General features: G+C 49.3%; 5 protein-coding genes across 5 annotated transcripts; 2 read left to right on the forward strand and 3 right to left on the reverse strand.

The window, feature by feature from the left end:
* Positions 1–548: 548 nt before the first annotated feature.
* Positions 549–1589, reverse strand: zrfB (low-affinity Zn(2+) transporter ZRT2; the record flags this gene model as incomplete). The annotated part of the gene is made up of 1 exon (XM_058511138.1): positions 549–1589. One exon carries the CDS (start codon positions 1587–1589, stop codon positions 549–551), a length of 1041 nt encoding a protein of 346 aa, XP_058376674.1.
* Positions 1590–2019: 430 nt separating this feature from the next.
* N7446_002390 (uncharacterized protein) lies at positions 2020–2269 on the reverse strand (the record flags this gene model as incomplete). The annotated part of the gene is made up of 2 exons (XM_058511139.1): positions 2020–2109; positions 2162–2269. 2 exons carry the CDS (start codon positions 2267–2269, stop codon positions 2020–2022), a joined length of 198 nt encoding a protein of 65 aa, XP_058376675.1.
* A 194-nt stretch (positions 2270–2463) lies between these two features.
* On the forward strand, positions 2464–3200 carry N7446_002391 (uncharacterized protein; the record flags this gene model as incomplete). Its single annotated transcript, XM_058511140.1, has 2 exons — positions 2464–2692; positions 2746–3200. 2 exons carry the CDS (start codon positions 2464–2466, stop codon positions 3198–3200), a joined length of 684 nt encoding a protein of 227 aa, XP_058376676.1.
* A 5564-nt stretch (positions 3201–8764) lies between these two features.
* On the forward strand, positions 8765–10195 carry N7446_002392 (glutathione S-transferase family protein; the record flags this gene model as incomplete). Its single annotated transcript, XM_058511141.1, has 3 exons — positions 8765–8915; positions 8980–9118; positions 9178–10195. The coding sequence occupies 3 exons, from the start codon at positions 8765–8767 to the stop codon at positions 10193–10195; spliced, it is 1308 nt and encodes a 435-aa protein (XP_058376677.1).
* A 1189-nt stretch (positions 10196–11384) lies between these two features.
* Positions 11385–12455, reverse strand: aspf4 (allergen Asp F4; the record flags this gene model as incomplete). The annotated part of the gene is made up of 1 exon (XM_058511142.1): positions 11385–12455. One exon carries the CDS (start codon positions 12453–12455, stop codon positions 11385–11387), a length of 1071 nt encoding a protein of 356 aa, XP_058376678.1.
* Between the last annotated feature and the right edge of the window lie 751 nt (positions 12456–13206).

A 13206-nucleotide genomic window follows, 5' to 3' on the forward strand; every position in this document is an offset into this window, starting at 1 on the left:
AAGAGAGTGGACGTTCGAGGGGAAAGTAGCACAGCTGCAGTCAGATTCGAAAGTTATTTCAGTGCAACCAGTCAATGGCCAGGTCGACTTGCACTGGGGAACCTCACCCTCCTGTCTTTTGAGTCAGCCCTATGGGGCAAGTGAGTTAAGCTCGGACAAGAAAGCTAAGCATCAAGGCTTCGGTAATTGCCGGCTTGGAGATATTCTTCCCCTTCTAGACGTTTGAACGTCAGTCACATGTCCCTGACGAGATTGCCGACATGCACGTGGATATATATCGAGGATTATCTATTGCAGATTCGGTTGTCTGTGGCTACTCACTTATTTGATAATTTGAAAACATCCTTCCATAGCCTTCTAGTCTATTGAATTTGAGATAGGTAGATACAGCCGCTAAAATAACGCCGACATGTACATAGCTCGGATCCCGTGGGTATCACATATGTTGAAAAAAAGCACGCATCCATAAAGCAATATAGAAAAAAAGACAGGGACATGACTCATTATTGCAAATAGATTCCAGGACTTTCGCTTGCTGAATCAAGTCTCTAAGCCCACTTGCCCAGCAGGGCCATGAGGGCAGCACCGGCACACAGCAGGCCGAACGCAATAAGCACATCACGGATAGGAGCCTTGCGCATGGAAGTGCTGAACATGAACTCGTGCGCCATCAGCTCGACAAGGGCAGTATAGATCAGAATGCCAGCAGATATAGAGTCGAAGACACCGTTGACAATGAGGGTGGTTCGTCCTTCTGGCGGGTAGCTCTTTCGAACACCGAGGCCAATGGCAATGGCAATGGGGGTCGAGATACCGAAGGCCAAGCCCAGGATGTAGGGGGTGAGGCGCTTTGACTTGGGCCACGGGACAGTGGCCAGACGGGAACCAAGACCAAGACCTTCGAAGGTCTGATGGAAGACAAGGACGATGTAAAGTGTAGTGAATTCGGCTCCAGACACTGCAAGAGTGAGGCCAATGAAGATAGAGTGGAAGATAATGCCGAATTCCAGTATGAATATCGAAGTGAGTTGAGCGGTATAGTCCTCGACTGCCTGGGGGCCCTTTTCGGAGTCGCTGTCGTGATGCTCGCGACCGTGGCCGAGGTGGTCTTCTCCGACGAAGTGGTTCTTGTTCTCACCAACTTCGCTGACAGTAGGCTCTTCGATCTGGATGTGAGAGTGGCCCTCTTCGTCGTGCACATGGCCTTGACCGAAGCTAGAGTAGCGCATAACCATCAACTCGACAAAGAACAGCACAATGATAGTCATAAGAACAATGCCCTCGACCCAGCTGTATTCGGTGATGGGGCCGGTCAGACACTCGTTTGTCAGAGCCTCCTCGGCCGGAGCCAAGAGGTGAATGAAGGCAGTTGCGATGATGACACCGGATCCAAAATACTTGGCGATGAAAAAACACCACTTGGGGAACCCGCCATCCTTGCCAAAGCGGCGGGCGAATACAGGGAATACAGCTCCGAACATGGAGCCAACCATGATCACAAAGATGGAAGAGATGCGCAGTCCCATGCGGCCGTCAAATTCATTGCCAGGGTCACAGGCATCTGCCCGCTTGAGAAGAACAGAATCCATCACGATTGAGATAGAAGAAAATAGGCTGAAACAGATAAGAGGGGACCAAAAAACCACGGAAGGCTGCAGGAAGAAGGCAAAGCGATGATCGCAAAGGAAAACGCCGGAGGATTGTAGAACAATGTCGTGGAACTCTGTGGGAGATTGTCACCCGCAAGGTCCTCGATAGTAGGCGAGATGCGTCGGTTAGGGACACGCAAGAAACAACCAGGTTATCCTGACAATTCTGAACTTTGAACTGCGCTCTATCGTACGATTGGACAATCAAGAGGGAGCATGCAACATGAGTTTCCCCTTCTGGCGGCGCACGTCTGGGTCGGTCAAGAAACGTTCAAAAGAAGCCCTAAAGGTTTCTCTTGATATCGAAAGCCTGAAGCCGGAAGATTCACCCGCAGATAGTTGAAACCAGACAAGATCAGAATTTGCGGGATCAGTTATAATTTCCGGCGGGGGGAAGAGTGGGATCCATGGGGACCTTGGGAGACTCGAAGACGTCAAGACGGAGTTTTGCGCCTGGTGGCTGGTACAAGGTACCTATGGATCCATATAAATTTGTGTGTGGAAGGGAGTACCTGGTACTTGAGTGAGGACCTTGGGGACGCATCAGTAATCTCTTTCCGGTCGCGGTGGTTGGCCAGGTCACGTGGGCGAAATAGTAGGACCTCCAGCTTACTGTCCATGTTGAGGATATCGTTTATATCCTTTATAGGCATGGTTCCTCAGATCGATGGATCAGGTACACAAAGACATGGAAGATGAGGAGAGGAGGTTTGTATCCCTGGGATGGGCGTTTCCATCGCCAATCAGATACTCGGCGGCAAAATGCTTGGCGTTGGCCTGAGGTCATCGACAGCTTCAACTTCATCCTAGCAACATGGCTCCCATACGGCGATACTTGCGCATCAGCAAATACTCAGTCTTGGAGTGTCGAATCTATCTGGACTCTCCATCGGACTCACGATGGCTCTTGAACTCTCGTGATCCTGTCCTTCCGCGCGTCTTCGAGGCCATCCGGCCGTTGGTCCTGCCCAAGCTGCGCGAAGAGAATGAGCGACTCTTTATGCGCAAGAAGGGCAAACCAGTCAAGGATGTTATTGCAGAAGGTGAAGTTGAGAGGTGTTTATTATATGCGGTGAACTTGCTAATGCTTGCCTAGATGAGTTCGAAGTCGCCATTTTCCTCCGCGAATCACGCACTCGTCATTCCCTCCTCACGCGTAATAAGACGTTTCATGGGAACGATCAAATTAACATCAAGCCAGAAGATGGCGAGGGGATAATCAATCCAGGCTCGACAGAGGATGAAATCATGATTGAAAGCGATAGTGAGGTCGATGGATTGCACTATATACCCGGAGCGGACGAAGCAACGGAGAATGCACCAGAGAGAAGAACTCGGAAAATGGCAGGGAAGCAAGATGGCGATGTGAGCAGCGAAGAGAAGAAGCTTCGCTTCAACACTCACTACGAAAGCTTCAATATCTGCAGTTGGGTGTTGTGTCTATTAATCACCCGCAAAGGCGACAAGACCAAGCCGAGCGCTGAAGCAAAGCAACCTCTGATGGAGGAGTGGATCTCAACTCAAGCTCAGACATCTCTTGACGAGGATTGAGGTACTCCTTCGATAGTGGGCCCATGCCCAAGACTGAGTAGGATCCGGCAAAGCTTTCCTACCTCGAACAGCGGGCAGCCGTGGTGGCGTGATCAACATCCTGTGATACATGTCAAGATTAGTGTTGCAGAGTGTTTCAACTCCCTGCAAACGCTACGAATCTCTGCAATTACAGTGTTGAAACCAGGTCTTATGTATATGTCACACGGTACCTTGACGATCCAAGCAAGACCTACAGGGCTGGTGTGACTTGGGAGTACATACAGCACGGGTCATTGCAGGACTTGCTATGTAATGCTTTGAGCATTGCGGTGTAACGGTAACCGAAGCTTGGGGTTACGCAGGTGGCTGGTCTTACAGGCATGGAGCTCGCACAAGGCCGCTGAGACTAAAATGTCAGCCACAGCTGTTTGAGCAGGTTGCACCAGTGACATTTCGATGATCTGCATGGCACAAAAACATGGGATTATTTTGACTTAGGTTTGCATCTCTCGGTTGCAAACAACAGATAGGTTTCAAATGTCCACAAATGTCCCGTTTCGATTCCACCCAGTCTACATGTGGTTTGGGCTCCCCAACCTCGGCCCGCTATTCCAGAAGGCGAACTAGAAGATTTTCAAGTGGAGCGCAACATGAAACATTCGGTTTTCTTTGGTCCCATGACCCTAGCAGACACCTTCTCAATAGAGATTTCCCAATGTGCCGGGCTCCGAAGATTCAGATAAAATGTGGCAGAAATCTTGATATATTCTCACCGATCTATATGCAATAGTACAAACTAGTATATAACTATATGTATACCTTGCCAGTCCATTATCCAATCAGCAAAGCCAGAAACAGGCGATCGCACAGAGTACAATACTCAAATCCCGATCTGTCCGAAATCCTGCTCTCAAAATCTCCGACTCCACGCTTTATTCCAACGGTTCGGAACGGTGAGATGTAGTCTCCTTCCAAGTGGAGCGGTCTTAACTCAACTAGGCATTATTGAAGTTTGCTCGCCGCTAGTTAGAGTTTTCCATGCCATGTGTCCCGTTTTTCCTCCTTTCCTCCTTTTCTCGGTTCCCCCGGCCTTAGTTCAGGTACACCCGTGTGGTCGCATAAGTGTTTGCCACTCCCCCACTTTACTTCTCGTACGGGAAGTTAGGGTGAACGGGAGTCTGCGAATTAGTAATTGTTCCTACCTGCTTCTTTGAGCGCAAGTCCCGGACTCGTTCCTTGGACCCTGGTATTCTGCATGTGTACACGGGTCATGTGGACATGCAGAAATCTCTCTGCCTGAGAGACAGGAAAGACCGGATGTAACATGTAACCACCACATGTACAATTAGTACATGTACACGTATGCATTTAGGCCATAATTTCCGGGGAGGAGACCCAATATCCCGAAGCTGGGGATATTTCTTCAGTGTGTACGCAGTTGGTCTATGTAAGATGAGGGTTACAGTGAGCACGCCATCCGCGCCACATCAGGGATCAGGCAGATCTCCTGAAAACAGTGATGTGCAGGGCAAATCAATACTGTATTCCAACTAGCCAATAAGGGGTTGTTGAGGACAGAGGCCCCATATTCTCCAGATGTGCGATGTTGCTTCAAAATAATGATGCGCAATGCACAGTCCTCTGCAGTGAGACGATCGTCTTTTCTGCACACTAATGTTTACCGGGTTTGGTCGGTTATGTACTCCGTACGATAGGTCAAACGGCTGAAAATTGGTCTTATTACAATTTGTTATTAGGAGGTTATCTGGAAGATAAGGAGATCGCTTGAATCGGTCAACATTACTCCGTACCAACTTACAATTACAAGGGTTTCTATTCTTGCATATGTCTTAAACTTCATCTGGTAGCACGGGTAAGAACCACGGTACCTGATGGGTCCTTACTGTCAAACGCCCTGAAACTGTGTGGCGATGCCTATACCTGATTTAAGATCGTTCGAACGTCAACAGTATGCAACAGGGGCCTTATCCTATGCTCGGTGTTCTAGGATCTCGGCTTTCACGCCCTTTTTACATGTAATTAATACGAATCGGCCGTCCCGTTTGGCCCTAATCGATTACGGTCCCCCATATTTTCTTTTCCTTTTTTCCTTTTTTTACTTTCCTGGTTTCTCGGGGATCTGCAAACATGCACGTGTCTATTTACCGGGGATACGGATACTTGGTATACGCCCGGGTGCCAGGTGTACATGTAGATTGTTGAGTCATAAGTTAACCTGCATGTGCTTTGACCTTCTTCACGTATTATTATATTATTCGAGAGATAATCAAAATAATCAAAAAAGAAAACAGTCGTTCTCACCGCATCAAGGAACCGTCCCTATGGAGCCAGGGGTGGGCCCACGGGAGATTGCCCTTTACTAGTTGTCATCTCGCGTGGTTTCATGATTTACAGTATAGCGAGGGAGTTGTGAAACCTGCGTAGGGAAATGCTGCAGAGACACTCTGCAAGTCACCAGAAACAACATCTTTATGTAAATGGGTAGTACGGTCGGTCTGTCGTGTTTCATTTCTTTCCTCCACTGGTGGCTCACAAGTAAACGACGCCACTAGTGGAGATCTTCTAGAAAAAAAGGAATTTCCATTGAATTTCCCCTTGGGGGGTAATATTTGTAAATCGCAATAAATTCCTACGTCAGATCAAGTGGATACTCAGCCTCCTGTTCATGGTAGGGATGTTCGAGGAGAACTAATTTAGCCGTGGAAAGGTCGGATCGACTATAAGAATCCGCGTGCTCCTGTAAACTTATTTTTTTCTTCCTTCAACTTCAAAGCTATACGTTAAGTATTCTGCTCTCTACACTAGCACACATCACTGCTACTACCACTTCTACAACCTCTCCTACCACTACCTATACCACTACCTATTTCTCCTTTCACAATGCCTTCCGTCGGCTCTACTCAGTTCCCTCCATGCCCCGGCCCTCCTCCTAAGGGCCCTCTGCCTCCTTTGCCGAAATAAACAGTCCCACTTCAACGAACCTGACGACCCTGGCGCATACACATGCGCTCACGACCTGGACTCCCCTCGGCATGGATATCACGACTTCGACCTCGACCCAGTTTCGACTCTATTTTTCAACTCGGACATTGAACACCTAATTCCAAAGTCCCACAAGTTTCCGTCTCGCATATACAACACACAAAGAGCGCTGGCTTTCCCAACCGTTTCGCATCTTGGCATGGCTATGCGCGTGAGAGCGGGAAACTTGTCCCAACCCTCGGACTACAACACTTCTTTCTCATTCTGGGGCCATTCCCCACCTTCGGTTTCACTTCTCGCTATTTTACCAGCATCCTCGTTCGCTATGGAGACTGGCGCCGGCGCTAAACTCCCAACTCGCATCAATAGCCTTTCTTTCTATTTCTTGCTTTGTTGATTCCCTCCCTGTGCGGGGTTTTGTTTCAGCTGTTCGGTCGAGCATGACGCGCAGATGCGGAGAAATATGCATCTCAATTGGACAATGCGCTATGCGTCTTGCACAGTCCCCTGTCAGGATTAGCGGCACTTCGATCGTCCCGTCTATGCGTCATCGATCGGATGTTCAGCTCTTTTCTCTTTTTATCTTTTCTTTCTTTCATGTGTCGCGATTACTGGTCGTGACTGTTTCCGAACGTCCTTTTAATCCTGTTCCTTTCCGTCGTTTTTCTTTTTTTCTCTCTTTCTGCATCTGGCCGCAATCTGAATCACCGGCATGTATCATAGACCTAGTATACCCAACAGAGCAATTCGTCTTTTTCTTCTATTTATTTATTTATTTATTTCCATTTATTTCTGACAGGTGGTATGTCGTGCATAAACAAGGCTGGGTGAAACACCTACCCGTTTCACCCATCATCAATCTGACCATGACTAGTAACGCTAGCGGGGATGACAGGCTGGCGGGTGTCGCGGTAGTGGGATTGACGCAAGTCAGTAAGAGAACAGGGATGTAGATTGAGCCGATAAAAAAAGCCCATTTTTGATCCAAAGCGGAGGTGGCACCGATCTGACATCGTTATCGAGCCCGTTACTAGTACGGAGTATGATGCGTGCATCTTACATTTACGCTTACTGTGGCATGTCCGGGATTGATTGGACTATATTTCATGAAACCCGTACGGTCCAGTGACTATCTAGCATATTGCATGCAAAACTACTAGCACTAGTACGTCCTACACAGAGCTACAGCATATGTACCTGCCTAAGAAAAGGGCAGACACATATTACAGTAAATTAATAAATACAATAATGGCCAAATGACCAAGAAAAAAGCAAAAGAAAAGAATGAAAGCGAGATACGAGTTTGGGCCCGTCCGAGCGCATTTCCGGGATTTGGCCTGGTTTAGGCCTCCTACACATACTGGAGATGAGACTATTGCAAATAGGAGATCCAGGTAGCTGGGTCCAGCTCTGGTTCTTTGTTCCTACCAATAACGTGGCTCGGTCGAGCTGTTTCTTCCAAGAAAAACTTGACCTATGACCTCGACTTGCAGGCATTCGTAGCCGTTAGCCCCTCACTGATTCTGCATAAATCGAGTTAATCTATATCCAATCGATCCCCCTACCCCTCAACCGCGATATGGTCTTTGTATCCATGGATGTATAGTGTCGAGTGTATTCTTGATTTGTTTCAGAAGTAAGCTTTCGGCCCCAAGGCACTTCACCTTTTGACATCCAAGCAACTTTGACTTTCAGGGGATCCATGGATGTCAATGCTCCAGCTGACCTGGCGCATAGCCACGTGTTACGCCAAATGAGGTCATTTGGGAAATCGCTCTTATCGGGCTCTCTTTTAGTACAGTATATACTCATCGAAGAAGCCGAGGATCATGTCTCAGACCACCCTGTTGCCCGAGAGCCCGGAAAAGGATCAGTCAGTAGGGGGCGTGGCGTCATACTTTTCAGCCAGGCTGTGCTAAGGCTCAATATTGAGGCTCCAAGGCTCTACATAGCCTCCTATTCCGTAATACTACACTTGTACTTCGTGCTAATCTATCTTACTTGTGGACAGTGCACTGTCTGTGTACATGTACACTGCCGGGCTGAGTGAGATTTGGTGCCTACCTAGTCGGGCCAAAAATACTTTAGGTTTCTGGCCGATCTGGCAAATGCTCTTCCTGTGGAAGAAACATCCGATTCGCTATCTCGCTATCTTCCAAGACCTTGTTTCATATCAATGGTTTTGATTTGATATTGCTTGAAATAGGAAGTAATGAGTTGATTATCATTGCTTGATGCATATATATTGTGGTGGCTGCCTAGCCCGTAAGCACATTCAGCCACTTGTCCCGAGGTTAAGGAGCTGGAACTGACTAAACCATGTCATATTTTGTGATTTAGGAGGGGTGACGACTTCTGGCTTGGTACGTACAGAACACTCGAGCCAAGAACAGAGCTAGGAGAGCAGAACCACCATATTCTTAAAATAGTGTCAAAATAGACAGATAGCAGTAGATATGCTCAAGATGGTGTACAGTGTCAAGCCTCGGTCAACTCTTTATATAGAAACGGGTAAACACACGTGACCGCCCGCCCAAATCAATCACAGCCGGGCCTTCTCCTCCAAGCGCAAAGCCACCATGGTACTACAACTGCATGTATGGGGTCCAGCCTTTTCCCTGCCGTCAATTGACGCGCAATGTCTGGCTGCCATCGCATACTGTTCCGAAGTCCTCCCCAAGGGTTCGTGGGAGCTCATTGCGAGCAGCGATCCCTCTGTGTCCCCAACCGGTAAGTGACGTATCGACAAAAAAGTACCACACCCAGACAGCTAACAATACTGCCTACCAAATAGGTGAGCTCCCCGCTCTCCAGAATGGATCAACCTGGGTGAGCCGGTTCCGCAATATCGTGGACTACCTCCGCCAATACTCCGAGGGAGCATGGAACCTGGATGAGAACCTAGGCGATGTCGAACACGCCGACAGTGTTGCGTGCGCACCCCTCCTACCCTACTCTCTATATCCAAACACAAAACTAATACCTTATCCAGCTTCTCCTCCTTCATCGAATCCCGCGGCCAACCTCTCCTAGACCTCTCCCTATACGTAACCAGCCAAAACTACTACAACAACACGAGCCCAGCCTATGGCGCCCTCCTCCAATGGCCAAACCAATGGATCCTCCCCCCAAAGCTCCACGGCTCCGCAAAATCCCGCACGGAATACCTAGGCCTCTCCTCCCTAGACATCCAAGCAATGGAAGAACAACGCAAACGCGAACACTCCGCCGCGGTAGCCTCAGGCCAAATTCCCAAAAACTTCATCCAGCAACCCCGCGAAACAGTCTCCAAACTCCTCGGCCGCACAGCCCAACATAACCAATTCCGCCTCGAGGCCCTGACAGCCGAGTTCTTCGAACCCCTCGAAGCAATGCTCGCCCGCAAATCTTACCTGCTCCCGGATCAATCCGGTAACCCGTCTAGTCTGGACTGTATCGCGCTGGGATATTTGGCGCTCGCGCTAGTGCCCGAGCTTAACTTCCCCTGGTTGCGCGATGCGATGCGCGCCAAGGCGCCACAGGTGACGGCTTATACGGAGCGCATGCGGAGTCGCTGTTTCGGCGATGTGGATGTGAAGATCGAGCATGCTTTCCAGCCCGTTTCTGTTGGGCCTGAGGCTGAGCTTGCGAAGTTGCCGTGGCGGGCTCCTGAGCGTGTTTCTGTTGCTGCTGTTGGGAGTACGCTCCTCAGTACACTGGCTGATAACACCCCCTTCTTGCGTGAGATTCGTCAGAATAGACGGTTGAAGCAAGCTGTTCAGTCTGATGAGGATTTCTCGCCCGTGCAGAAACATCTTCTGGCACAGTATGCTGATTCTAGTAACAAGGATATGCTTGTTTCTGTTGTTGCCGCTGTGGCTGGTACGGCTGCGCTGGTTGGGTATATGGTTCATGTTGGGTTACTTTCTTTCTCTGGGGGTGGTCATGCCGAAGAAGAAGATGACAAGATCGAGGGTGAAGTCAATCACCTTGATCCTGGGTCTGCGGCGGACTTCCTAGGCGCGTTGTAAAACTCTTGAGGTTAGGTTGTCGATAAACATTTTCAGCGTGCCTGCTCGTCTCTTCTTTCATGTTGGCGGATCGATGTTATTCTTATTTTTAGACCAGGTGGAAGTGAAGATTGTACGATAACATTTCATTCTGTCGTTTTGTCCTTCTTGCTAACTGCGAGAATGAAGGTGAAGGCGTTTTGCTCGTTCTTTCACATGGAATCAAAACCTGGGTCAGCAGACCTGGTCTTTCTACTTGAAATGTGTGATGTTTCCTTTGTTTTCTTTAAAGAGATATGTAAGCATCGGGTTCAGATTCTAATATCCAGGAACCGTTAGAAGATGAAAACAAAAAATAGATAGATATAACCTTTGTCTACAATATACCCCGGCATTCCTCCCAAGCCCTAACCCGATCTAACATTCCCCCCATCTCAGTCTCATTCATGCGCAATGTCTGCAGAAATTCAGTCAAACATTGAGTTTTTATGTTTCTATACTTCTTTCAACTTAAGGTCTAACCATATTTAGATTTCATCGGACAGTATGCAAATCCCATGACGAATATGGATATCTTTTGGATCGGCCTTGTATGCAAGACAGATGTAAAAGCCGAGGGGTGCATATGCACATCAGCTCTGGGGTATGTTTGACTTGGCATTAGATCTACGGGAGGAGGGGTTCGTTTCAGTTGTGTGGACGAACTGGTGTTTGGGCGTTGAATCCTGCAGGATGAAACTATGGTTCCGAGTGACTGGATTGGGTGGATCGTTTTGAACCAAACAGTTACATGAGGTTAGTGTATTACGGGGTACAGGATATTGGCTTGATACCAAATCAAAACAAGGAGATATGTTGGAGGGTACATGTTCTACAATGCAATCTACTCAGGTGGACGGAATGGACAGAAAAAAAAATGATATCAACTCTCAAATCAAATGGTATATGTACAGAGAAGAAGACAATAAGACGCAAACTGTGACCGATATGTATGCGCCCCTCTAACGGAAAAGGAAAAAGAAAAAAAAAAAGGGCATCCGTAGAGGAGCAGCCCGAAGATGAAAAATGTGTGGCCAGGAATAGTTGCGGAGACAAGCGACCCGCGCACGCACACATGTAAACAGACAAGTACACCTTCAGCGTTGAACCATTTGCGCAAGAATAATCAAAACTGTCCTGGGAGATCTAGATGGCTGAAAGGTGTAGCCGCTTAAGAACTCCAGCCCAGGTTGACGACGAGACGGACGGGGCCGGGGGACTGGGCAACAGCCTTGTCCGGCTTGCCCTGGTCGGCGGAGGTGTAGGCGTTGACGACGGAGGTGGCGCCGTTGGTGATGGAGGAACACTTCTCACCGGCGTGGTTGCAAATCTGCATACCGGCGATTTCCATGTTGGCGAGCTGGGCGATGATGCAGGAAACATCCCAGCCGGAGTAGCCGTCGTTCTGGGAGTTGCTCATGTCGAACTCACCCCAGGTGGAGGCATACTGGCCGACGAAGTTGGTGGGCAGACCCTCGCCCTCGGAGGCACCCCATCCACCCTGGGAGTCGTCATCGATGGCGACGAAGATGCTGTGGCCGGGCTCGACGGTGAAGCCGAGAGCAGAGTTGGGGGACCAGAAACCGTTCAGGCCACCGCTGGGACCATACGAGTTCCACATGACGACGGTCCAGGCCTTGGAGTTGTCGTTCTCGAAGCGAATGACGTGCTTGTACTGGCTGGCGACGTCCTCCTCAACGCGGATCATGTTGCTACCCCAGGGGGAGCCGACGTTGCCGATGTAGTCCCAGTCGAGGCTGCCGACACGCTTGCTGGAGGTGGAGGAACCGAAGCCGGAGCGTGAGTACTCGCCGTTGGAGGGGTAGCTGGCCCAGTTGCTGGAGCCGGACGAGGCAGAGCTGGAGGCAACGGGGGTCGGGCTGACGGTGGAGGCGGCCTCGGAGGTGGCCTCGACGATGGCCTCGCTGGTGGGGGATGCAATGGAAGCGGGAGTAGTAGTGGCCTCGGCGGAAGACTCGGAGGACTGGGCACCAGACCACTCGTTGATCCAGGAGACGAGCTGGCCGTCGATGGTAGCGAAGACCTCAGAACCAACATCACGCTTCTCAGCCTCGGGGGAGGGAGTCACAGCAGGGGCCTCAGCCTCGACCTCGGCGACATCGCCGAGGACATCGATATCGAGCTTGGGGTGAGCGTGACGACGGTCGTGGCCGTGAAGACGAGCGACAGCCGACCCAGCGGTCAGCGCCGTCATCAGCAGCATAGAGTTGGAGAAGTGCATATTGTAATGAGTGACTTGAGCGAGAAAAGACGCTCTACAAGATGAAAATTCAAATCAAATGAATGTGTGTGTGAGAGATGGGAAGAAGGAAAGTGGATTGGGGGGGGAGAGGGCGGTCTTATTGTATAACACACAAACGGCTGTGAACCTTACACTAAAATCAGGGGCTGCTGCATGATGATTGGTGTGTACCTGAGTTTGTGGAGCCAGAGTGGAGATTTCCCATTATATGATTGGTTAGCCAGCGGTCCAGACTCTCTGGCTTTGTGTACTTGGTACTTGGCCCTCTAAGGGGTTACGAGTAGTATACAGTAGGAGTATATTCGACATTGTATATTGATATTCTACACGATGTTGGTATGTATATAGACATTGTGTAGATGTAAGTATGTGTAGATTATGTCAAACACGTGTCCATCGGAATGCTGGATGCCAACGTATACTCCGTACGTGCAGTAGAGCCCAATATACACACTTAGCCTGTAGCCAAGTCCAATTTTCCATCGCTTGCCCCCACAGGCCAATCGGGACAATCCGCAGTAAGGATCTCAGTCTTACGAGGCCCAATCTTAAATACGGAGACAGCTCACCACCGACGTGGACATGAACTATACCCACGGTGCAATATCTATCATTCACGCCCAAATGATGAATGTATGGAGAAACTGAACAGTAGTAAATTATAACTCAAGTACCATACCATACAGCACTGTCCCTGTCAATCGGATCCACGGATGTGCACAAACAAGGC

The sequence above is a fragment of the Penicillium canescens genome (assembly GCF_028828765.1).
Source record: "Penicillium canescens strain IBT 15451 chromosome Unknown utg000002l_segment0_segment0, whole genome shotgun sequence".
In the NCBI taxonomy this organism is placed as follows: domain Eukaryota; kingdom Fungi; phylum Ascomycota; class Eurotiomycetes; order Eurotiales; family Aspergillaceae; genus Penicillium; species Penicillium canescens.